Source organism: Heterodontus francisci, chromosome 6 (assembly GCF_036365525.1).
Source record: "Heterodontus francisci isolate sHetFra1 chromosome 6, sHetFra1.hap1, whole genome shotgun sequence".
NCBI lineage: Eukaryota > Metazoa > Chordata > Chondrichthyes > Heterodontiformes > Heterodontidae > Heterodontus > Heterodontus francisci.
Window position 1 is genome coordinate 64,432,575 of NC_090376.1, and position 27,992 is coordinate 64,460,566.

General features: G+C 40.8%; 1 protein-coding gene across 3 annotated transcripts in view; it reads right to left on the bottom strand.

Annotated features, from left to right (window-relative positions):
• nck2b (NCK adaptor protein 2b) overlaps positions 1-27,992 on the bottom strand; it is a 69,148-nt gene that overhangs the window by 20,875 nt on the left and 20,281 nt on the right. Inside the window, exons 2-4 of one of the 3 annotated variants that reach the window (XM_068033808.1) lie at positions 13,661-13,744; positions 7,109-7,210; positions 4,342-4,584 (exon numbers count right to left, since the gene is read on the bottom strand). In XM_068033808.1, coding sequence (XP_067889909.1) covers positions 4,342-4,567 — 226 coding nt within the window. In that variant the 5' untranslated portion in view covers positions 4,568-4,584; positions 7,109-7,210; positions 13,661-13,744. The remainder of the gene's footprint in view (positions 1-4,341; positions 4,585-7,108; positions 7,211-13,660; positions 13,745-27,992) is intronic. The other 2 variants (XM_068033807.1, XM_068033809.1) reach the window with 2 other exon arrangements.

Below are 27,992 nucleotides of genomic sequence, written 5' to 3' on the forward strand. Positions count from 1 at the left end.
TGCCCTGCTGAGAGACTGCGATGTCAGAGCATAGAAAAGAACATATTAAAAGCAGTATGTCATTCAGCCCTCGAGCTCGTTCTGCCATTAAATGAGATCATGGCTGATCTGCATTTTAACGCTTTCCACTCGCTTTGGCTCAAGAACCTTGGCTAGCAAATATCTATAAATCTCAGAGTTAAAATTATTAATTGAGCTAATATTTACTGCATCTTGTGCAAGAGATTTCCACATTTCTACCACCCTTTGTGTGAAATGTTTCCATCTCCTGAATGATCTGACTCTGACCTTAAAGTTATGTCCCCTTGTCCATGACTCCCACACCAGCTGAAAAAGTGTCTATCTACCCTACCAATTCCTTGCAAAATCATAAAAGCCTCAATCAAATCACCCCTTAACCTTCTATATGCCAGGGAATATTAGCCTAGTTTATGTTAGCTAAACCTTGAAGCCCTGATGTAACATTCTGGTGAATCTGCACTTCCAAGGCCAATATATCCTAAGGTACAGTGCCCAGAACTGTACAAAGTACTCCAGATATGGTCGAACCAGGGTTTTGTATAGATGAAGCAAGATTTCCTCCCCTTTATTTTCTAACCCTCCACTTATAAAGGCTAACATTCCATTAGCCTTTATGGTTTTTTTTTTTGCACTTAACTACTACAGGTTAAGTGATGTATACATGGACCCCCCCCAGCGGTCCATTTGCAAATGAACCATTCGGTTGAGCACTACCTAGAACTGTACTCCAGGGAGAATGTTGTCACTGAGACCGCCCTCAATGAAGCCCAGTCTCTGCCAGTCATGGATGAGCTGGACGTACAGCCAACAAAATCGGAACTCAATGATGCCATTGATTCTCCAGCCAGCGGAAAAGCCCCTGGGAAGGACGGCATTACCCCTGAAATAATCAAGAGTGCTAAGCCTGCCATACTCTGAGCACTCTACGAACTGCTTTGCCTGTGCTGGGACGAGGGAGCAGTACCACAGGACATGCGCAATGCCAATATCATCACCCACTATAAAAACAAAGGTGACCGCGGTGACTGCAACAACTACCGTGGAATCTCCCTGCTCAGCATAGTGGGGAAAGTCTTCGCTCGAGTCGCTTGAAACAGACTCCAGAAGCTGGCCGAGCGTGTCTACCCTGAGGCACAGTGTGGCTTTCGGGCAGAGAGATCGACCATTGACATGCTGTTCTCCCTTCGTCAGCTACAGGGGAAATGCCACGAACAACAGATGCCCCTCTACGTTGCTTTCATTGATCTCACCAAAGCCTTTGACCTCATCAGCAGACGTGGTCGCTTCAGACGACTAGAAAAGATCGGATGTCCACCAAAGCTACTAAGTATCATCACCTCATTCAATGACAATATGAAAGGCACAATTCAGCATAGCGGCGCCTCATCAGACCCCTTTCCTATCCTGAGTGGCGTGAAACAGGGCTATGTTCTCGCACCTACACGGTTTGGGATTTTCTTCTCCCTGCTGCTCTCACACGCGTTCAAGTCTTCAGAAAAAGGAATTTTCCTCCACACAAGATCAGGTGGCAGGTTGTTCAACCTTGCCCGTTTAAGAGCGAAGACCAAAGTACGGAAAGTCCTCATCAGGGAACTCCTCTTTGCTGACGATGCTGCATTAACATCTCACACTGAAGAGTGCCTGCAGAGTCTCATCGACAGGTTTGTAGCTGCCTGCAACGGATTCGGCCTAACCATCAGCCTCAAGAAAACAAACATCATGGGACAGGACGTCAGAAATGCTCCATCCATCAATATTGGCGACCACACTCTGGAAATGGTTCAAGAGTTCACCTACCTAGGCTCAACTATCACCATTAACCTGTCTCTCGATGCAGAAATCATCAAGCGCATGGGAAAGGCTTCCACTGCTATGTCCAGACTGGCCAAGAGAGTGTGGGAAAATGGCGCACTGACACGGAACACAAAAGTCCAAGTGTATCAAGCCTGTGTCCTCAGTACCTTGCTCTATGGCAGCGAGGCCTGGACAACGTATGTCAGCCAAGAGCGACGTCTCAATTCATTCCATCTTCGCTGCCTCAGGAGAATCCTTGGCATCAGGTGGCAGGATCGCATCTCCAACACAGCAGTCCTCAAGGCGGCCAACATCCCCAGCTTATACACCCTACTGAGTCAGCGGCGCTTGAGATAGCTTGGCCATGTGAGCCACATGGAAGATGGCAGGATCCCCAAGGACACATTGTACAGCGAGCTCGCCACTGGTATCAGACCCACCGGCTGTCCATGTCTCTGCTTTAAAGACGTCTGCAAACGCGACATGAAGTCCTGTAACATTGATCACAAGTCCTGGGAGTCAGTTGTCAGCGTTCGCCAGAGCTGGCGGGCAGCCATAAAGGTGGGGCTAAAGTGTGGCGAGTCGAAGAGACTGAGCAGTTGGCAGGAAAAAAGACAGAAGTGCAAGGGGAGAGCCAACTGTGTAACAGCCCCGACAACCAATTTTTTCTGCAGCACCTGTGGAAGAGTCTGTCACTCTAGTATTGGCCTTTATCGCCACTCCAAGCGCTGCTCCACAAACCACCGACCACCTCCAGGCGCTTACCCATTGTCTCCCGAGACAAGGAGGCCAAAGAAGAACAAGACATGGACCCCAAAACCTCTTTGGACCTCCACGGTTCCTCGCTTTTCACCATTTAAATAGTCGGATTTATCAGCTTCTGGTCCAAAATGGATGACCTCATACTTATGTGTGTTAAAATCCATCTGCCAGTTTTGCCCACTTACTTAATATATCAATGTCTCTTTGTAACTTTATGCTCCTGTCTACACTATATATTATACCACCAATCTTTGTGTCACCGGCAAACTTGGAAATTTGTCTCTCTATTGTGTTATCTATATTATTAATAAATATAGTGAATTGATGAGGCCCCAGTACAGATCCTTATGGGGCACCACCATTCAAACTTTATTCCAATTCAAATATATAACCCATTATCCCTACTCTCTGACTTTTACTCAAATCAATAATTTACCTTCAATTACATTTAATTTTAACCAATAGCCTCTTATGTAGATCCTTACATGCCTTCTGGAAGACCATATAAACTACATCCATAGATATTCCCCTGCCTATTACTTTCATTACTTTTACAAAAAATTACATTAAGCTCGTTGGATAGGACGTACCTGTTACAAATCCATGTTGGCTCTCTCTAAAGAGCTCAAATTTCTATAATGCTCAGTCACTCTGTCCTTAATAATAGATTCCAATAATTTTTTTCACAACAGACATTAGTCTCTAATTTCCTGGTTTCTCTCTCACACCTTCCTTAAAGGTGGAATTACATTGGCAATTTTCCAATACAAAAGGGACAATTCCTTAACTGAGAGAGCTTTCAAAGATGAAAATAAGAACAGAAGAAACAGACATCGGAGTATACCATTCGGTTCCTCGAAACTACTCTACCATTCTATAGGATTCTGGCTGTTGTTCGACCTCAACTCCACTTTCCTTCCCACTCCTCATATCCCTTGATTCTCAGAGATCAAAACTCTATTGATCTGTCTTAAATATACTCAATGATGAAGCACCCACAACTCTCTGGGGTAGACAATTCCAAAGATTCACAATCCAATGAAGAAATTTCTCCTCAGCTCAGTTCTAAATGATTGAATCCCTTATCCTGAGACTGCGTCCTCACATTCTAAGTTCCCCAGCCAGGGGAAATAACACCCCTGTGTCTACCCCGTCAAGCCCCTTTAGAATCTTGTGTGTTTCAATGAGATCACCTCTCATTCTTTGAAACTCCAGAGAGTATAGGCCCAATTTACTCAGCCTCTTATCATAGGACAACCTCCTCATCCCAGGAACCAATATAGTGAACCTTCGTTATGCCACCTCCAAGGCAAGTATATCCTTCCTTAGATATGGGGACCAAAACTGTGCACAGTACTCCAGGTTTGTTCATCCGATGAAAGCTCATCAACCTAAAATGTTAACTCCTGTTTCTCTCTCCACAGATGCTGCCAGATCTGAGTATTTCCAGCATTGTGTTTTTATTTCAGATTTCCAGCACTCCAGTATTTTGCTTTTGTCAACTGAAAACCATTCTTGTTTGATAAGGGGGAGGACAACCTACAATAATTATCCAAATGCATTCTGTTGATGAAGGAAATGCATGTTTTTTCCTTTACTCCACCAACACTTGGAGGGCTTGATTTCAAACTATCAGGCATCACATAAGTGGTGCGACAGGGACAGACCCACATGCTTTGATGGATCAGAGCAGGAGAAATATGCAATTCTCAACCATCCTAATAAATCAGGTTAAAGAATCCTTTGGTTATATTTTTTACTTGCCTAATGTATCTTTGATGTTCTTTACAAGTGACCCTTTCTTTAAGCTGTTCTTCCTTTCTACATAGTTTGACGGAACATATCCAGTTTTGTTTGATGTATTTCTTACTCTCCACCAAGTTTTAGAGTCATCAAGTAGCCACAATCGCTCATTTTTCTTGATGTCAAGTTCTTGATCCTGCTGTGCTGTGTAATCCCACTTTGCTATAACAATAACTTCTTCTGTCATCTTTCATGGAGTCCTTCCTGTCAGAGACAACATAGTTCAGCATTAAACAATGCAACAGTTAGCACAATATCTCACTTTTGTCAACTGAATATTGAGAATCAAATGTGCTAGCCAATGACTGCAGGTTTTTAAAAAATGGTGACTCTCCTCTCCTTTGTAAAATGGAGAAAAAAATCATGTGCATTTTATTCAATACTCCTTTCTCAACAGTGCCCTTTGGACTGAATCCTTCACAAATGAGGTCTGAACAGACCAGGAAGATTAAAGTTCACATCAAAAGTGCTGATCCAGTCTGGAATCTGGTTTCATCATCAGCTGCACCTGCTCGACTGAGAACAGCTTCTGCAATCATATTATTCACACTTTTAGATGATTGCTGCATTAAGTTGAAATACTTTTCAAAATCCAAGCTGCCCCATTAGCAGCCAATAGTTCTAAAAGTAATCACTGTTGAATGTTAGCACCGAATTCCAAATTTCTGCAATGTAGGGTTTTGATAAAAGATAAACACTTTCCTTTTAACATTTTGAAGACGTACATAAATAGCCTCAAATTCTACATTATGAATCACATTTATATGTGTTTAACTTCAGAATGATTAGCCAGTCAAATGTCACACATGATCTCTGAGCCAAATGCATCTAGTTGGCTGCTCCATATGAAGCAACATCACCTGTTACGTTACAGGAATTTTTAATTATTTTCCCACAGAAAAGATTTAGAAAATAAAAATTACTTTTAAATGTTGAGTTTTCAAGCAAACTATCTTCACACGATTAAAAAAGGCACTGAAACCATATGTGGTTAAAATGGCAATGATACACTTTGATGTACAGTTTTCCCATAGGGTCTGTCAACAATTGATAAACACTGATATCCACCAACTTGGGAGCTTCCAGTCCGTTTGAACTGTGAACAGAAGGAGAAATAAATAGAGACACAGACACAGGCAGGACATAAGGTCCTGAAATGGTTGTACAGTTGGTCAAGGTTTTAACACAGAAAGCTGTGATGGAAAACCCTGACCAGACCCAGAAGGAAAATATTGGTGGTTAATTGGTAGTTATTGTTTCAATCAAGTAAGACAGCCCATTGAGAAGCAAGGTGCTTTCATTATTTATTATTATTACACAATGCTAAATTGTACAGATTAAACTGATCAAATCTGATCATAACTGTACTTGCTGTAAAATAAAACAGCTTAACGATCTGCATCTGGCCCTATCTGGCAAAGTTGTTTTTCGGTCCACCTTCGAAAAGACTGAAAAAGCACATGCACAGAAGACATGAATATCCAGTTCAGATCAAAAGGAGATAAGATTGTTATATAACTACATTACACTATGGTTCTTGGACTTAGATTGATTATGGGAGTCACTAATACTCTGGTTAATATCTACTGCAAGACCCTAAATTTACAAAACTACCACCCAAGTGATACGTTGGATTCAATCTAACGGCTAGAGCTGGCATTTTTATTGGGCTATATGAGCAGAAATCATTGTCAGTTAATAATAATCTACCAAATATAAACTCATCTGAAAATATAGGGCATTTAGTAGGGGAAAAATGATGGCGATTTCAAAGAATAGTTGGTAGGTTTACCATATATACTTAACACTGACTGGTTCCCCATCATATGGTTGAGTAAAAATGCATTTTTTTATGCAAATTTATTTTTGTTACAAGCTGTGCCACTTTGCTTCAGTGCTAATGCTGTGCTGTAAAATTGTATGCAATTCTGTATAATTTGCAAACTTAAAACTTAGAACACAATAAAGAACACAAGGCCCTGTTGTAAATTATCCCAGTGGTATTGCGCTGATGCCAAACACTAAAGCTGAAAAACGCAATGGTTCCCTGGTTCAAGTAGAATCTTTTCAATAAAACTAGAATTTGAGCACCCTCTCATCCCAAACATGTATTTCCACATGGAGCCTCAACAGAAATGGCCTGCACTAAAGCGTGATTATCACTAATGTTTACTTATCGTACTAAACACATACATGGCCGATATAATGTACATAAAGAGCTCAAAGAATTGCACGGCCTATTTCTTTCAAGTTTTAATTAGATTGTTTCTTATCTAATCCAGAATGAAGAAGCCATTTTATAACTTGTGGGCAGACAAATTATTGAGCGAGCTTCAATGGTGTTGCTCAAGAGTCAATTCACTGACACAGGACAGTGCTGCTTAGAAGCGAGAGAGAAATGCTGGAAACCAGCTAACTATAACTGATTAACTGGGTTTCACCTCAGTATGTAAGAGATGAATTTATATCTAATATACAGACAGCTGCCTTCGATAAACTATCAAAATGTTCATAGGCTTCCAAGCACAGTATCGTTGGGTGAATTACGGCAGAGAAGATGGGCAAAATAACTGAATTTTAGCTAATAAATAGAAGTTTTAAAATGGTATCAAACTGGAATGGCATCAATGTCTTAAGTACATGAAAACCGTCAGATTTCAAACAACTTGTATTTCATACACAGAGCACAGCTCATCACATGGTAGAAAAATTCAAATTGGAGGCTTACTTGGTACTGCGGCAGCAGCCATTAACTGCTTTGAAGAGATGTGATTAGCAGCCTTTTGTCACAAGGTGATGGTGGTGGTGTCACACAATTTACAACTGCTGGCTGAAATACATGAGAAACTACAAATGTAAACATGGAGGGCTTTTTCTTTCAATATAACTTTATAAAAATTAATTGAAGGAATATTTTTCTGTGTTACTGATCATCTTGCTATCTCCTAAAGCAGCAAGTGAGAAAAAGGGTGAAAAATCATAAGCACTCCTAGATCTCTCTAAAATTACAGCAGCAAAACATTATCCTTCAAAAATATTAACCAAAGGAGTTACTAATAATGCCCATCAAAATTGAATTAAACAGAAAAGTTAAAACTAATTTCTGCATTCTTTAGCTTGGCACTCGAGTTAACAAGAATTGACAGTTATAAGGGACAAGTAAATACTTGGGGCACTTTATAAAATATACTACACAATGCAACACATTCACAGTCTAAATCAGTCATTTTTGTACAAAATGCTAATCTCTCCCTCCACATCCCCCAACCCCGGGCCCGTATTTCCAAATTTCCCTCCTTATTCAAGCTGCTGACTCATGCTGGTGTACAGTTGCACAGGAACCACAACCCCTTGGTATCTTACCCATGTGCAATTCTTAATATATGAGCTTATACATTGAAAGTTAGCAAGCTATTCAGCTGTTCAGTCATCAGATTTGAACCTGTTGCTGTCCTCAATGGCTACCCAGACATGCAACTTCTAAATAGAAAACAGAAGCGTAAACCTGACTGCTCCACCACACCCCCATCACTAGCCTCATATACCCACTAGTCCAAGGCTGCCTCTTCCTATCAGCCTAACTTAGATAAGCTAATTCAGCACAAATTAGGGATTGAAATAGGGTCCTTTCTGATCTATACAGAAAATCCTAGCATATGTACCTACTGAGATGTTTAAAAAATCCTGTACTGGGCAAATGATAATATGATAAAGAGCAGTACCAATAGGTTTTGCACTGGTTAAACATGCAGTGACAACACAGCATTTAGGGTTGAAATAGTGGTCGATTTAGCAAAGCTTTTTGTTTTAAAAAAGTGTCAGAAATGACAAACTTACAACTATTTTAGTATAATTAAGGAATCAGGAACAGCTTCAACTCTGCATCGTGTGTCAGTACACAGTATCTTAAAAAATCTTACCATGTCCATAAACTGACTGATCATTGATGCAAATGAGCTGCATAAGCAGGTTCAGAACTGCACTAACTAAAGGGGTTTTAAAATCTGCATTTCCAAGTATTTTGTCCTGGCATAGAAACTCAAAACTTATTTGGATAAAGGAAAATCTAGTTAACCTTGCTTTGGGTCAAGACTAGTTTGGTTGACCTTGCTGAATGGCAGCTTAAAATGAACTTCAGGTGAGCTAAAGAAAACAGCATATGACCAGCAATGAAGTACAAATGGGGTAATTGTTTCTATTATTAGATTTCATTGTTATTTGTTCATCTCAAGGCTCAGTTTTGCACAGGAAAACCAGTGTTGGCACTAACAAACAATCATAGAAATTTACAGCACGGAAGCTGGCCATTCGGCTGCGCGGACAAACAACCATCCAACCATATCCCACTTTCCAGCTCTTGTCCGTAGCCTTGTATGGTACTTCAAGTGCATACCCAAGCACTTTTTAAATGTAATGAGGGTTTCTGCCTCTACCACCCTTTCAGGCAGCGAGTTCCAGATGCCCACCACCCTGTGGAGTATAAAAACTTCCCCCCAAATCCACTACCTCTTACCCTAAATCTATGTCCCTTGGTTATGGACCCCTCAACCAAGGGGAATAAGGCCCTTCCTATCCACTCTATCTAGATCCCTCATAATTTTATACACTTCGATTAGATCTCCCCTCAGCCTCCTCTGTTCCAAAGAAAACAACCCCTTATCCAATCTTTCCTCATAACTAAAATTCTCCGGTCCAGGCAACATCCTCGTAAATCTCCTCCGTGAAATCTTATGGCCTAATGAGCATTTTTATAGAGATCCAGCATAACCTCCCTGCATTTGTGTGCTATGCCTCGACTAATAAAGGCAAGTATATCCCATATGTTACATGGGTTTCCATTTTTTTGTTGAAACTTGAGAAGGGGCGGCACAGTGGCGCAGTGGTTAGCACCGCAGCCTCACAGCTCCAGCGACCCGGGTTCAGTTCTGGGTACTGCCTGTGTGGAATTTGCAAGTTCTCCCTGTGACCCTGTGGGTTTCCACCGGGTGCTCCGGTTTCCTCCCACAGCCAAAGACTTGCAGGTTAATAAGTAAATTGGCCATTGTAAATTGCCCCTAGTGTAGGTAGGTGGTAGAAGAATTGTGGGGATGTGGTAGGGAATATGGGATTAATGTAGGATTAGTATAAATGGGTGGTTGATGGTCGGCACAGACTCAGTGGGCCGAAGGGCCTGTTTCAGTGCTATATCTCTCTATGAATCTATGAACCTATATTTTTAAAAGACTGAAAAGGATTTCATGGACATTGAATCACCTGGAGATGTTTGAACTTTGAGAGTGCTTTTTTTTTTTAAAAGGAAGGTCAACAAAAGGTTGATCAGTAAACAAGTTTTTACTGGATGGCACATGATTTCAAGTAAACATAGCAGGGGGTTGTGTTTTGACTTGAGAGCTATTTTGATGATCATGATGAGCACCAAGGCTCCAAAGACAGCAACTTCCAAACCCACAACCTCTACCATCTAGAAGGACAAGGGTAGCAGATGCCAGGGAACATCACCACCTACAAGTTCCCCTCCAAGCCACACACCATCCTGACTTGGAACTATATCACCGTTCCTTCACTATCGCTGGATCAAATTCCCGGAATTCCCTTCCTAACAGCACTGTGGGTGTACCTACCCCACATGGACTGCAGCGGTTCAAGAAGGCAGCTCACCACCACCTTCTCAAGGACAATGAGGGATGGGCAATAAATGCTGGCCTAGCCAGAGACTTCCATATTCCATGAACGAATAAAAAAAAACTAACAAAAATGTACTTGCTGCAGCAGGGCATCTCACAGCAAACACTGCAAGTTAAGACTTTCTCCTACACTCTCCAGCTTTGCAGGCATAACTTGCTGAAACTAAAAGCTGATAACAGCATGGTGAGGGCAACTGGGAATTTTGGACTTTATTGAACAGTGAGATCAACAGTGTATCTCCTCAGCCAATTAAATGTAATGACTGAAAAATAATCAGAGGAATTACTGAGAAGGAGGGTAAATAAGAGCGGGTGAATTAGAGTCAAATTATTACAGAAAGAAAAAGAGAGAGAGAGAGAAAGATTGGATTCAGAAAGGAGAAGAATTTTTTAAATTTTAAATTAAAATCTCCAATAACAATTCACTACCTGAAGGAATGAGACACCACTGATTAAACTATTCACTTTTGAGCCAGAGAGGTTGATTAGCTGTCATTAACAATTATCATGCTGCTGGAAGGGTACTTGTGCTATTTATTACTAGAATTAATTTTCTGTGGCGAGCTTCATGGGCAATTAATGCGTAAATCCAGCAATTTCTTAAAAATGGGAAGGCTAGGAGAAGATTGCTGTTTGTGTGAAGCCAACGGCAGGGCAGCGTAAATCATGCTGGAGTTCTGGAGATTTGCAAATAATGGCACATCTCTTAAACTCCTGAACTTGCTAGCTGATATGTATATTAATAGCAGGGTGTGCTGTTCACACGGTGTTATTTCTTCTGCAAGTTCCAGCCTAATTACTAAAGAAAAGCAGAAGCCATATGAGATTTAGTGATGAATAACAAACCAGAATTAGTTAAGTCTGATTAAGGGAAAATCTTGTGAATTGTGACCGCAACATGATGGAACTTGATATTAGGTTTGCGGGGAAGACGCAAGAGTTAGTAACCAAGATTTTAAATTTAATTAAGGCAAACTTCAAAGGGCTGAGAAATCAATCTATCATAGTAAACTGGGCTGAGGTGTTAATGGGTAATTTACAAACAGTGGGAAATATTCAAAGTAGTATTTGAAACCAGTAGATACGCCAAAACTCCACTTGTGCAGTTAAGAAACCATGATCAGCAAACAAGGTGAGAGACAATGCTAAGCTAAAAGAAAAGGTTTAGATATAATGCAGGAAAAATGGAAATGCAACAAACTTGGGGAGTTATAGAAACAACAAAGGGATACAAAGAAAGTAAAAGGCACAAAAGGAGAATGAACATGCAAACTATATCAAAGCTACAGTAAAAGTTTTTGTAAATATGAGAAAAAGAGCAGTAGGATGGAATGTGGGTTCATTAAAGACTGATGCAGGTAATACTGTAATGGATAAGGAAACAATAAACTTATTAAATTAGTACTTTGCATCCATTTTCAATGGAGTAAGAGGATAAATACCAGTGGCACAAGAGAACCGAAAATAAGTTATGGAGAGAAATTTAGTGGATTTAATATAAGTAAATAATGGCAATGGACAAAGTAAAGGGACTTAAGGTAGGACTTCCGTTTCCACCCTAGGATATTAACAGAAAAAGGTAGGACAATTGCAGATGCATTTGTCATAATTTTCCAAGATTCAGGAACTGTCCTTTGAATCGGAAAATTAATGCAACATAAGAAACAGCAGCAAAAGTAGGCCATATGGCCCGTCGAGCCTGCTCCACCATTCAATGGGATCATGGGTGCCCTTCAGCTTCAACTCCATTTTCCCGCCCATTCCTCACATCCCTTGATTCCCTGAGACCAAAAATGTATCCATCTCAGCCTTAAATATATTCAATAGTGCAGCGTCCACAATCCCCTGGGATAGACAATTCCAAAGATTCACAACACTTTGAGCAAAGAAATTTCTCATTTCAGTTCTATATGATTGTTCTCTATCCTGAGACAGTGCCCCCATGTTCTAGATTCCCAAGCCAGGGGAAACAACCTCTTAGTGTCTACCCAGTCAAGCGCCTTCAGAATCTTGTATATTTCAATGAGATCACCTCTCATTCTTCTAATCAATGGAGAACATAGACCCAATTTACTCAGCCTCTTATCACAGGACAACCCTCTCATCTTAGGGACCAATCTAGTGAATCTTCGCTATACTGTCTCCAATGCAAGTATATCCTTTCTTAAATATGGAGACCAAAACTGCACACAGTATTCCAGGCGTGGTCTCACCAAAGCCCTATACAATTGTAGCAAGAACTCTTTATTCTTGTTTTCCAAACCCCTTTGCAATAAAGACCAATATCCAATTTGCCTTCCTAATTGCTTGCTGTACCTGCATGCAAACTTTGTGTTCCTTGTACAAGTATACCCAAGTCCCTCTGAACATTTAGAAGTTTTACGCCTTTAAAAAATATTCTGCTTTTCTAGTCTTACTACCAAAGTGAATAACCTCACACTTCCCCACATTATTCTCCATCTGTCACCTTGGTGCCAACTCAGTTAACTTGTCTAGATCTCTTTGCAGCAGCTCTTGGAGGCGGGACATCCTGCCTTACACGGGTGAAAACCAAACTGCAGGCAGTTAATTGCCTGAGGACCATAAAATGCAGTCATGACTTCCAGCGCCAGGGCAGGCAGACTCACCCCCGAATTTTCAGCGCCACTGCCTCCACATTAAACCCTGGCCTTTTTTTTTAATGGAATGTACTTCTGTTGAACATTTCAAATTGTTTCTTTAAATGTCTCCCACTGTTTATTTACTGCCATATTTTTAAATCTATTTACCCAATCAACCTTGGCCAGCTCTCTCCTCAAACCTAAGTAACTGGCTTTGTTTAATTTTACGATTTGTGTTTCGGACTGGAGTATGTCGCTTCCAAACTTAATATGGAATTCAACTATATTATGATCACTTTTTCCCAGCAAATCTTTTACTATGCGATTAATAATTAACCCTGCCTCATTGTACATTGCATATGTCACTAATTAAGACAGGAGGGAGGGAGAAATCAGGAAATTACAGACTTGCCAGTTTAATGTCAGTTGCGGGTAAGTTACTGGAATCTATCAGGGACAGAGTGACTGACTATTTGAATATGTGAGTTGATCAAAGACAGTTTGCATGATTTGCAATGGGTAGGTCATGTCTGACTAATCTAGTTGTTTTTTTTTTTTACAGTCACTGGAGTGTCTATGGATGTTGTCCATGTGGCCATGTTCAATCTCTCAGACTTCCACCGACCTGCACTTTGTGCTAACATGTACTACAGCTCTTTAAAATGGAAAACTGAGCAGCAACGATTACTTGCAGGGACATAAAAAGCAAGATGGCATGAAGCCATGGATTAATTTTAGAAGACAATGAGCACATTAAAATTGGAGAAAGTGGAAATGTGGAACTTAAGGCAGATAAGGACACAGATTGAAAATCATAATAATAGCAAGATAAAATTGAAAGTGAATTCTAAGACCAAAAATTATAAACTAGGCTATCAATCTTTCACTAATGACTAAAGTCTTGACTTAAGAACTGAAAACTTGCTATTTTATCCACATGAAATTCTAATCCTGCTAAATTTAAAAATCCTTGCTAAATTTATATTTAATAGTTACCTGAATATGAACCGTAATTTCTCCATGTGTAAGGGGATGTCGCAATGATGATTATGTACAACATGAACAAGTATTCCAAATAAGCTGGAATGCAGACACAACAGATTTTCTTTAAAATCAATAACTCAAGTGTAGGAGCATCAGACTGAATAAGGAACACAGCATTCTTCTGCACTGACTATACCCATAATGCACACAATTATTATAACAGGGAATAATGCCAGCACAAGTGCACTGAGAAATTCTTTAAGGTCTCTATTCAACAAAATAAGAATTAGTTAAGCTGTACAAGGGCAACATTGTGAAAACATGATTGATTCATATGTACAACTGTTTGCAGAGGTTTCTATTTTAGTAATCTTTAGTCTACATATTTTCGTCTACTTTGGTGCAGAATGGGGATTCTCAAAGTCACTTTAACATGCAGGAATGCCAGTATGTTGACTTCAAATAAGCATAATAGTTGCCTCAAAGTATTCAGGACGATCAAAGGCTGATTTGACATGATACTGAACACGCTGCCAGGATACCAAAATTGTAACCGTTTGAAACCTAGAATCAGAGGAGTGAGTTTTTATGCCAGTCTGTAACAGTTGTGGCACAGGGGTGGATTTACACTGCCAAGTTCACACAAAAGTAGGGATAATGTGAGATGTGTTATAGCACAAATTTAATGGTGGACATAGAGGGATAAATGTCTTGCTAGAAGGAAAGAGAAAGGATTATGATTTGTATCACTTCGCAGTTGGTAGCAGATCTAGGTTTCTATACTCACTCCTCTTTATTCAAGGTCGCTCAACTTAAATAAATATAATTTTTGTGCAAAAATAACTTCAAATTAATGGCACTTATATCTTTTGCAGTGCCGTGCAGAAAAAAATCTCTAAATTGCGACAAGCACAGAAATTTGAGGACTCTTCAGTATTAGGTATGACATAGCTGGTTAGTATTTCAGTTGAAATGGCATTTTTAAGTTGAACAGAGGAAGATTAAAATAGCTTGTTACTAAGTCAGCAGCTATATTGAGGAAAACAAAAGGGAATATGAAAAGATTAAGTGAAAAAAAAATTAAGGCAAAAAGAAACAACAAAATTAAATTATCAAGGAATAGAAACTGAAATAGTGAAGTATCTTACAGACACAAAAAACCAGGAGAAAAATCAGGGTAGGGATAGGGCCACTAAGAGATACACATGATAAATTCACAAGTAATGACAGTGAAATGGGAGAAATATTAATTACTCTGCATTGGTATTTACCAGGGGTCGAAAATGGTATGGTGGACATGATGTAAGAGATCAGAAAAGATATAAATACATTTCAGATATAAAAAAGGGGGAGATAATTGATAAAGTAATCAAACTTAGAGGGGACCAAACCCCTGGTCTGGATAAATTGCATTTACCCATATTACAGTAAGTTAGGGAAGAGGTAACAGTGGCACTATTACATAAAAAAAAATCCATTAGAAGAGAGAATAGTGCTAGAGGACTGGCAGACAATTAATGAGATTGCGATATTTTAAAAAGGGAGATAGAACAAATCCAGTGAACTACAGACCAACTAGCTTAATGGTGGTAGTAGGAAAAATAATAGAATTCTTACTCGAAGATGTAATAGAAAACCACCTAGAAACTGAAAATAAAAGTAGTCAGCACAGATTTCAAAAGGGAAGGTCATGCTTGACCAAACCTAATTGAACTCCTTGAAGGGCGGCACAGTGGCGCAGTGGTTAGCACCGCAGCCTCACAGCTGCAGCGACCCGGGTTCAATTCTGGTTACTGCCTGTGCGGAGTTTGCAAGTTCTCCCTGTGACCGCTTGGGTTTTCGCTGGGTCCTCCGGTTTCCTCCCACAGCCAAAGACTTGCAGGTTGATAGGTAAATTGGCCATTATAAATTGCCCCTAGTATAGGTAGGTGGTAGGGGAATATAGGAACAGGTGGAGATGTAGTAAGGAATATGGGATTAGTGTAGGATTATTAGAAATGGGTGGTTGATGGTCGGCACAGACTCAGTGGGCCGAAGGGCCTGCTTCAGTGCTGTATCAATAAATAAATAAATAACAGAAAGTGTTGCTAAGGGTAATGCAGTGGACATATTATATTTGGATTTCCAAAAGTCATAGCAGACTCATGATGGAGGTCAGACATGTGGGGGTAGGGAACAAGTAGCAGAATGGATGGCTACAAAACTGAAAACAGAGGTTGAAGGTAGTCATTCAGACTGGCAAAGATGGGAATTGGCATTCCACAGAGATCAGTGCGAGGTCACTGTTGTTCACTATTTACATGAACAATTTGGACTCTGGAATCAGAAGTACAATTTCAAAATTTGCAGACAATACCAAATTGGCAGTATTGTTTTTATAGAGAAGACTGTGACAAAATACAGGAAGACATTAATAAAATTGTAGAATGAGCAAGTAATTGGCAAATGAATTTTAATACAGAGAAGTTGAAGTGATACATTTTGGTAGGAAGAACAAGGAGGCCATAGACTCCTTGGAAAGTAAATGTCTTAATGGGGTTGATGGAACTGAAAAGCAGAGAAGTTGTGTTAAACTTGAAAAACACTTTGGTTAGACCACACTTGGAGTACCATGAACAGTTCTGGTCTCCATATTATGAAAATGGATACAGAGCCACTGGAGGTGTGGAAAAGCTTTACCAGAATAATACCAGAACTGAGAGGTTATACCTATCAGGAAAGGGTAAACAAGCTGGGGCTCTTTTCTCTTGGAAAAAAAACTTAGGAGTGATTTGATAGAGGATTTAAACATTATGAAAGGGTTTGATTGTGTAGATGTAGAGAAGCTATTTCCATTTGCAGGGGAGGCCAGAACTAATGGCCATAAATATAAGATGAAAGGAACACAATAACAAGAGTGGGCCATTTATCCCTTTGAGCCTGTTTCAGCCCCCATTCAGCAAGATCATGGCTGATCTGTGGCCTAACTCCATATACTCGCCTTTGCCCCATAATCCTTAATACCTTCGGACAAAGATCTATCAATCTGAGAATTAAAATTAACAATTGATCTACCATCAATTGCCATTTGCAGAAGAGAGTTCCAAAATCCTACCACCCTGTGTGTATAAGTGCTTCCTAACTTCACTCCTGAAAAGCCTGGCTTTAATCTTTTTTTTTTAAACTATGCCCCCTAGTCCTATTCTCTCCAACCAGCAGAAATAGTTTCTCGCTATCTACCATATCTGTTCCTCTCAATATCTTGAAAATTTTGATCAAATCACCCCTCAGCCTTCTAAATTCTGGGGAACACAAACCTAGTTTGTGTAATCGCTCCTTGTAATTAAACTCTTGGATTCCAGTTATCATTCTATTAGCCTTTTTGATTATTTTCTGTACCTGTTCATGACATTTAAATGATCTATGTACCTGGATCCGCAAGGCTCTTCGGCCCTCCACAGTTTCTAGATTTTCACCATTTAGTAAGTACCCTGACTATCTTTTTTAGGTTCAATGTAAATGACCTCACACTGACCTACACAGAAATCCACTTGCAAAAGTTTTGCCCACTCAATTTACCAATACATCTTTGTAATGCTTCCATATACACTGCTTACAATGCCGCTTATCTTTGTGTCAATGGCAAATTTAAATATGTGGTTTTCTATCTTGTCATCTAAGTCATTAATTAATATAAGTTTCCACACAGATCTTTGTAGCATACCACTAGTCACTTAATGCCAATTAAGAGTCCATTTCCCTATTCTGCTGTTCAGCCAATTTCCTAACCAGGTCAATAACTTGCCTTCAATTCGATGGACTTCAACTTTAGCGAATGGTGTCTTATAAGGGATCTTTATCAAATGCCTTCCAGATGTCCATATAAATAACATCACAGGCATCCCCTTGTCACCTTTAATCACCTCTTCAAAATTTCAATCAGCTTCATCAGCATGATCTACCCTTGAAAAATCCATGCAGGCTCTCTCTGAACACCTTGAAAATTTTCAGCTGATCAATCACCCTATCCTTAATTATAGACTCTAGTAAATTCTCGACAACAGATGGTAGGCTAACTGGTCGCTAATTCCCTGGTTCCCCTCTGTTACCTTTCTTAACTAGGGGAATGATATGTGCAATTCTCCAATCTAAAGGAACAATTCCTGAATCAAGAGAATGTTGGAAAATTATAGTAAAAGCATCTGCAATGTTTTTGCCTAATTCCTTTAAAATCCTGGATGGAAACCAAGTGGTCCTAGGGATTTGTCACTCTTTAGAGTCATTATTTTCTTCATTAGTGTTATTTTGCTTACGTTAATTTTGGTGAGACCCTGTCCTTGATTCAATATTAGTTGCCTTGGGATTTTCAGTATGCTGACCTCTTCCTCCAATGTAAATACTGACGCAAAATAATTATTTGCTATGTCTGCTATTTTCTTATTTTCAGTGACAATTATCAGCTCTTGGCAGCAGGGAGGGGGCACACTGCTCTTGACTACCCTCTTTTCCAAATATAATTGTAAAAGAATTGTGTTGATTTTCATATCCCTTACAAGTATTTTTTCATACTTTTGTTTGTAGCTCTTACTATCTGTTTTGTCACCCTTTGCTGTTCTTTGTACCTTTCCCATTTGCCAGAATCTGTGCTTTTCTTTGCATTTTTGCATGCATTTTCTTTTAGTCACTAATAAATCCAATAGTGAATTCAGGAGAAACTTCTTTACCCAGAGACTGGTTATATTACATTAAAAATATTTATTCAGCTGTGTTCTATAGAACTGAGGGGGTCACTGTGACAAAAAGTAAAATTCTATATGGTTTATGTCTTTACTGCATTCTAGTTCAAAAATTAGATTTTCAAAAAGAATACATGAAGTGGAAATTCTGCATTCATTATAAAAAAAACTGTATTGGCTTGAAATGAGACATCCATGTGATCCATTGAAAAGAGAAACAGCATCCGTAATAGATTGAATTGTTAAATGTAAAATTTACTGATAATATCCCACTTCAACACTTTCTAATTACTATTAGAATACAGTAGACAGTTAGACAGCAAAATACTACGGATTCTGGAAATCCGAAATAAAAAAAACAGAAAATGCTGGAAATACTCGGCAGGTCTGACAGCATTTGTGGAGAGAGAAATGGAGTTAACATTTCAGGTCTATGACCTTTCATCAGGGTTCTGAACCAAAGCAGGCCCAGGAGTGGCACATAACGACACTGTTACATACAATATGCTTGCGGCAAAGAAAGTTTAATATGAGGTGCAACAGGTTCAGAGGTAGAAAAGCAAGAGCACTTTTTCCAACGAAAAAAATTGGTGACAATTTCTACTATGGGCCTGAAATGAAAATATTTAGATGAGATCTTCCCTCAAAAAAAAGTCAGGCCAATGGTGGGGTCCAACAACTGGCTTCACCAATGGCTAGTAAGTTTGGGAGGAGAAAAGAAAAAAAAGACAGATAGCTATGATAACCACCACATTTGAATGGCATGGTAACATTGACTGTTGAGGCTCTCACAAGAGCAGCAGTCACAAATGGAAATACTGAAGGCCTTCTCGCACATGTAGAACTTTAGCTCAGTAGGACATGCTACCTTGCTACCAAATCACTCGAGATCATAACTGAGCATGCCATGGTTGCTGTATGCATTACTGTATGACTGATTTTAAAACAAATCTTTCTTGGTGAAATTGTGTGCTCATTACAGTGCAGGTGAGTAGTGCTAGAAAATGGAGCACTTTCCCAGTTTGAGTACCCAAAGTCAGCAACAATCCCTTAACTGGCTACTGTTACAAATTCAGGTAGATCATTTCCTGGGCTCAATGCCATCATCTCTTCCAGTAAGCTGATATCCTGCCCAATATCAATTTATTCGATAGCGTAACCTGGAATGTAATGGTACTCCCTTGTCATCTTAATTGAATATTTGTCTTTCATGTGCCTCTCCAATCTTTCCAAAAGTAAACCAAGAAAGCACTTAGTAAGACAAGACCAGATACAAATTATTAAGCTGCTATATTTCCAAGCATGTGAATATATAAAGCAACAGTTACGATTGTTGGACTCACTTAATTCAACCGGTACAGCTTGTATTATTGCATGAAGGCAAAACAGTGAACACACATTTCCCCACATCACTGTTTATCAGGCTGGAGGACTCAATCTAACTTCTTACTACCCTCCTGCATTCTCCTTCTGAGCTTTGCAAAAGCCCCCTTGCTGTTTTCAGTTTTAAAACCTGATTGGCTGCCTGTGTCTCTACCTACCTGTCATAATGGCAGTGAACTGTTTATTGACTGCCAGGACAGGCAGCACCTCCCAAACCCACAACCTTTACCACCTCCAAGGGCAAGTGCAGCAGACATACACCAGCACCTGCAAGTTCCCCAAGTCACACATCATCCTGACTTGGAAACATACCACTGTCCTTCATCGTCACTGGGTCAAAATCCTGGAACTCCCCTATCTAACAGCACAATGGACTGCAGCGGTTCAAAGCAGCAGCTTACCACAACCTTCTCAAGGGTATTCAGGGATGGGCAATAAATGCTAGCCTTCCAGTGATGCCCATATCTCATTAAAGAATAAAATAAATGATTTATTGAATGGCTAATCATTTATCTGCTTTGGGGAACAGCGTATCTTAGCTCATTAGCTTTTTAAACCATCTCTTTCTTGGTACCTTTTTTAATAGCTTGTACTGATACCCACTGCTTCAACGCATAACCCTTAAATGCAATTACTCCTTCCACAGCCCCCAACAATCATCTTTGTGGAAAAAGTCAGAAAATCCCAGAAAGCGACAGTCACACACAGAACAAGTTAGATGCCAATTGCCCACTACTCTAACTCCCTCAGACAGCACACTCCACTGCATCGGTGTGACATTTCCATCCTTGTTATTGAGTGAGATTGTTAATTTGGCAGCAGTGTGTGTTAAATTATGGACAGTTTTGTACAGCAAAACCATGTTCACTAGAAGTTACTCAAATTGATTTCACAAGGGATCTTTCCAGCAAACACCAAAGCTTTTATCCCATCAGTCTGAACTGGATTCACACTGAGGTTCCAATGTAAGTTTTCTTTCAGATTACTGGAATAAACACAAAATCATAGATTGAAAGAGGCATCTAATTAGTCCCACTCCCCTGCTCTTTCTCCATAGCCCTGCAATTTTTTTTTCTTTTAAGTAATTATCTAATTCCTTTCTGAAAGTTATTATTGAATTTGCTTCCACCACCCTTTCAGGCAGAGCATTCCAGATCATAACTACTCACTACGCAATTTTTTTTCTTATGTCACCTCCAAGTCTTTTGCCAATTATCTTAAATCTGTGCTTTCTGGTCACCAACCCTTCTGCTTTATTTACTCTATCAAAACCATTCAAGATTTTGAACAACTCTATTAAATCTCCTCTTAATCTTCTCTGCTCTAAGGAGAGCAACCCATTTCACTAGGCTCTCCTTGTAATTGAAGTCTTTTCATTCCTGGTACCATTCTTGTAAATCTCCTCCACAGCATCTCTCAGGCCTTGACATTCATCTAAAGGTGTGGGGCTCGGAATTGGCCACAATACTCTGGCTGGGGCTTAACCAGTGTTTCATAAAGGTTTAGCACACCTACCATACTTCTGTACTCTATGCCTCTACTTATAAAGCCAAGAATCCTGTATGCCTTTATAACAGCCTTCTCAACTTGTCTTGCTACCTTCAATGATTTGTGTACATGTAGTTCCTGGTCTCTTTGGTCCTGCATCTACTTTAAGATTGTACCATTTAATTGATATTGCCTCTCTTTATTCTACCTACTAAAATGAATCACTTCTTTGCATTAAATTTCATCTGCCATGTGTCTGCCCATTTCACCCAAGTCCTCCTGAAGTCTATTACTGTCCACAGTGCAATTTTATTTAAGGTAAAAAATTTAATTAAGAAATGCCATAATTTCCCTCTGTTGTTCGCCCATTAGCTACACTTAGTGGGCTGAATTTTATGTGCCTGCCGCCAATCTCCGCAGTGGGCGAAAAAATGGGCTGCATGTTGCAGAGCTGCCGCAATCTTCCATGCGGCTGCTCATTTAAATAGCTGCACCGATCACGTGGAGGGGGCGGGCTGTCCGTCCCAGGCAATGGCGTCAGTTGCTTGTGCGCAGGCACTGATGCCATGTTTAAAGCGTTGTCAGCCCTACCAGGAAATTTAAATATTTAAAGTTGAAGTGAATAAAAAATACATTTCTTTTGCCCCTCTCCCACCGCCCAATAACAATTAAATTAATTATTTGCCCTTCCACCCCACCCAAACTTTCAACTCCAAACCTTCCCACCATCCCCTACACCCATGACGTTAATTCGACCCCATTTCCCCCCACTCCCACTCCACCTCGTACTGATAAACCTACCTCCTCCCCTCACCCCACCAGTGTGGCATCTCGTTTCCCCGGACGGGGATCCGAAGGCGCTCAAGTGTCAGCCACCAGGCCGTGGATCGCAGCGGGACATCAGGAAGCGACGCACGTTACATTAATTCATTCATTTTAATTTAATTATTCAAATTGGGGTCCCATTGTCGAGCAGTGGTGGGGGGGGGGCCACCATGAGGCCTTGCCGCCGCCAGCAATATCAAAGCCGGGCACTCCCGGCATCACGGTGCACAGCGGCCCTCTCCCAGAGGCATCTTCATGCCCGCCGTGGAACCCGATGCCTGAGGGAGAACAAAATCCAGCCCAAAATGTTAGAGCATAGCAGCACATATTCCTGGAATGTTTCACAATCCTCTCCACACACCCTGTCCAATTTGATTTCATCAGATTTTGATATTTTCCCCTCAATTCTGAAATCCACATTTGTGTATATAGTAAACTATTTCTTAGCAATTTAAATGCATTCTGTCATAGATTTTTACAGCACAGAAACAGGCCCTTCGGCCCAACGCGCCTGCGTCGACCACTAAGCACCCGTCCTAACTAATACCATTTCCTCGCACTTGGCCCATAGCCTTGTATGTTATGGCGTTTCAAGTGTTCATCTAAATACTTCTTGAATGTCATGAGTGTTCCTGCCTCTACCACCTCTTCAAGCAGTGTGTTCCAGATTCCAACCACCCTCTGGGTGAAAACATTTCTCAAGTCCCCTCTAAACCTTCTGCCCCTTACCATAAATCTATGCCTCCTAGTTATTGACCTCTCCACTAAGGGAAAAAGTTTCTTCCTATCTATCCTATCAATGCCCCTCATAATTCTGTATACCTCAATCAGGTCGCCCCTCAGTCTTCTCCACTCCAAGGAAAACAACCCCAGCCTATCCAGTCAGTCTTGACAACTGAAATGCTCCAGCCCAGGCAACATCCTGGTGAATCTCTTCTGCACCCTCTCCATTGCAATCACATCCTTCCTATAATGTGGTGACCAGAACTGTACACAGTACTCCAGCTGTGGCCTAACCAGCGTTTTATACAGCTCCATCATAACCTCCCTGCTCTTATATTCTATGCCTCGGCTAAGAAAGGCAAGTATCCCGTATGGCTTCCTAACCACCTTATCTACCTGTGCTGCTGCCTTCAGTTATCTATGGACAAGCACCCCAAGATCCCTCTGACCCTCTGTACTCCCTAGGGTCCTACCATCCATTGTATATTCCATTGCCTTGTTAGACCTCCCAAACTGCATCACCTCATACTTCTCAGGATTAAACTCCATTTGCCACTGCTCCGCCCATCTTACCAGCCCATCTATATCATCCTGTAGTCTAAAGCTTTCCTCCTCACTATTTAAGACACCACCAATTTTCGTGTCATCTGTGAACTTACTGATCATACCTCCTATATTCACATCTAAATCATTAATGTTCACTACAAACAGTAAGGGTCCCAGCACCGATCCCTGCGGTACCCCACCGGTCATAGGCCTCCATTAACAAAAACAACCCTCTACCATCACCCTCTGCCTCCTTCCACTAAGCCAATTTTGAATCCAATTTGCCAAATTACCCTGGATCCCATGGACTTTTACTTTCTTAACCAATCTCCCATGTGGGAGCTTATCAAAAGCCTTACTGAAGTCCATGTAGACTACATCAACTGCTTTACCCTCATCTACCCATTTAGTTACCACCTTGAAAAATTCAATCAAATTTGTTAGACACGATCTCCCCCTGACAAAGCCATGCCTATCACTGATTAATCCCTGCCTCTCCAAATGGAGATTAATCCTGTCTCTCTGAGTTTTTTCCAATAATTTCCTGACCACTAATGTTAGACTCACTGGCCTGTAATTACCGGGTTTATCCCTGCTACCCTTCTTGAATAATGATACCACATTTGCTGTCCTCCAATCTTCTGGTACCTCTCCTGTGGCCAGACAGGATCTGAAAATTTGTATCAGAGCCCCCGCTATCTCCTCCCTTGCCTCACATAGCAGCCTGGGATACATCTCATCTGGGCCTGGGGATTTATCCACCTTTAAGCCCGCTAATAAAGCCAATACTTCCTCCTTTACAATGCTAATTTGATCAAGTATATCACAATCCCCCTCCCTGATCACTACACCTACATCGTCCCTCTCCATAGTGAGCACAGATGAAAAGTCATCATTCAAAACCTCCCCTATGTCCTCCGGCTCCACACACAGATTGCCTCTATGATCCCTAATGGGCCCCACTTTTTCCCTGGTTATCCTCTTGCCCCTAACATACATAAAACGCCTTGGGATTTTCCTTTATCAGCCAGTGATTTTTCATGCCCCCTCTTCGCTCTCCTAATTACTTTTTTCAAGTACTCCCCTACACTTTCTATACTCCTCTAGGGCCTCTGCTGTTTTCAGCACTCTGAATCTGCCATACGCCTCCTTTTTTTTTCCTTATCCAATCCTTTATATCCCTTGACATCCAGGGTTCCCTTGACCCGTAGGTCCTACTGTGGGCGGCGCAGTGGCTAGCACCGCAGCCTCACAGCTCCAGCGACCCGGGTTCGATTCTGGGTACTGCCTGTGTAGAGTTTGCAAGTTCTCCCTGTGACCGCGTGGGTTTCCGCCGGGTGCTCCAGTTTGTCCCACAGCCAAAGACTTGCAGGTTGATAGGTAAATTGGCCATTGTAAATTGCCCCTCGTATAGGTAGGTGGTAGGAGAATTGTGGGGATGTGGTAGGGAATATGGGATTAATGTAGGATTAGTATAAAATGGGTGGTTGATGGTCAGCACAGACTCGGTGGGCCGAAGGGCCTGTTTCAGTGCTGTATCTCTAAATAAATAAATAAAATAAATACTCTTCACCTTTACAGGAACATGCTGCACCTGAACCCTCACAATCTCCCTTATAAATGACTCCCACTGGTCTATGTAGACTTTCCAATAAGAAGCTGCTCCCAGTTCACTTTGGCCAGATCCTGTTTTATCATATTGAAATCTGCCTTCCCCCAATTCTGTACTCTTATTTCTGGTCCCTCTTTGTCCTTTTCCATATCTACCTTAAATCTTACAGAGTTATGGTCACTATCCCAAAAGGTTCCCCCACTGCCACTTCTACCACTTGTCCGGCTTCATTCCCTAGGATTATGTCCAGTACTGCCCCTCCTCTTGTAGGACTCTCTACGTGCTGGCTCAAAAAGCTCTCCTGAATGCACTTGAAGAATTCCGCCCCCTTTAAGCTTTTTGCACTAAGACTAACCCCTCTAATATTGGGGAAGTTGAAATCCCCTATTATTACCCTATTATTTTTGCACCTGTCTGAGATTTGCCTACATATCTGGTCCTCTACTACTGCCTGACTGTTTGGAGGCCTGTAGCCCACTCCCAGCCAAGTGAGTGCCCCCTTTTTGTTTTTAAGTTCTACCCATATGGCCTCATTAGAGGAACCTTCTAGGATATCATCCCTCCTTACTGCAGTAATTGACGCCTTGATCAATAGTGCAATGCCACCTCCTCTTTTACCCCACCCCCGCCCCCATCACGTCTGAAGATTCTATACCCTGGGATATTTAGCTGCCAGTCCTGCCCTTCCCTCAACCATTTCTCAGTGATAGCAGTATCATATTCCCATGTGTTAATCAACGCCCTCAATTCATCTGCCTTACTAGTAAGACTCCTTGCATTAAAATAGATACAATCCAGCCTTGCATTATTTGCCTGAGCGTTAACAGGTTTACATTTACTCTGTCCTCCAGACTGACTTAGCTTCACATTTAAATGTGATTATACAACACCCCCCACAGTGCTTCCACTCTGTATCCCATCCAAACCCCCACCCCCCCAACAGCACTATCAAACCTCCCAGCAAGGATGCTGGTCCTGTTCTGGTTCAGGCGCAACCCGTCCATCTGATACAGATCCCACCTTCGCCAGAAACAGGCCCAGTGATCCAAGAATCTAAAGCCCTCCCTCCTGTACCATCTCCCCAACCATGCATTCATCAGCTCTAACCTCCTACTCAAATACTCACTAGCCCGTGGCACCGGAAGCCAGAGATTACAACCTTTGTGGTCCTACTTTTTAAATCTTCTGCCTAGCTCCGTAAATTCTTTTTGCAGGACCTCATCCTTCTTTCTACCTATGTCATTGGTACCAACGTGGACCACGACTTCCAGCTGTGCACCCTCACCCTCCAGAATACTTTGTAGCCGCTCAGTGATATCCAAGACCCTTGCACCAGGGAGGAAACTTACCATCCTGGAATCACATCTGCAACTACAGAAACGCCTATTTGTTCCTCGACCCATAGAATCCCATACCACTATTGCCCTCTTATCCCTTTTTCTCCATCCAAGCACAGCCAAGTCAGCCATGACATTCCTATTTTCCTAATGGGAGTAATCTTCTGGGTTTACCCTATCTCTACTATTTGTTTTGTATGCATCAATAAGATTCTTTCATTCTTCACTGCACACCTTAAAACTTCTCATAGTTGATCTCTTTTGTACACCCTCCATCATGCTTGCACACATCTGACCAGAATTGAACACAACATTCTAAATATACTCTGACCAGTCCATTGTAGAGCCCCAGCATAACCTCTGCAAACACATACTCGACTGCCCTGGCTATATACTCCAACATTCATTTGAGTGCTTTGCCACATTACACAGACATTGAAAGTGATGAATCAACCAGGACCCCCAAGTCTCCAGCTGTTAGCTCATTCTACATGCAAAATGCACACTTTCAACAACAAATATGCAATACTTAGCATATATTTAATATTTATCTGTTTGAATTTTATTTGCTATTTGTTTGCCTAATTGCACAGGGAGTTGAAAGGCTTCAATAAATCTTCTCTTGCATCCTGTACCTCGACTGCCTTCCAATGTTATTGTTTCAGATTTGTTGTTCAAAATTTGAAAAGGTGATATTTAGTTTCTGTTAGATTAGGTCATTAAAATCCTTGTGGACCAACAAGCAACATTTTTTGACATTCAGAACAGCAGGTACTGCTCGTTTTATGAGTTATAAAACCATCTCACAAATACCTCCTGTTCTAAAAAAAAATTAGGAAGCAATCTCTGATCCTACATTCTACCCCAAGATTTCTGTAACTTTTAATTAGATTTTCATGTGCAATTTATATGAGAAATAATCTCATCATCCACGTGTTTATACTGTAACTAGCTAATAATTTTACCAGGTTGCATAATTTATCACTGTAGCATGACAAAGGGGTAAAAAATGAATAATTTTATTTCCTAAATATTGATGACTGAATCACAATGTGATAAGTAGTAAGATGACCTAAAAACACACTTCTATTTTATTTTACAAAACACTGAATATCCATGTAATATGAAAAGAACTTCTCAGACCAGTCCTTCCCAATATCATAATCATGACAAGACTTTTCTTGCAATGTTTGCTATCATACAATCTGCAAACAGTAAAACTGAAAGCAGTTTTACTTTATCACATGGCTGCTTGTGGCATCTCAGACTTCAAAGATGTGGTAAAGAAAACAACATAGCTCTCTCCCGGGGGTCTGATTAAGTAATAAAAAATTGTACATGAATTTTATGATAGAAAACAACTGTGCTACAATTATTAAAGACCCTCTCCACTTTCACAGTTGTCAGCCTTGGCTCAGTGATGGCATTCTGTCCTGAGTTAGAAGGTTGCAGGTTCAAGACCACTCCAGAGACTTGAGCAAATAATCCAGACTGCCACTTCAGTGCAGCACTTGACAGAAAGCTGCACTGTGGGAGGTGCCATCTTTGAGATGGCACGTTAAACTGAGAGCAAGTAGTACAGGGACTTTTCCTGGCGCACTGACCAACATTTATCCCTCAACCAACATCTAAAATAGATGAAGACAAAAGCAAAATATTCCAGATAATAAAATCTCAAACACAAACAGAAAAAGCAGGAAACATTCAGCAGGTCA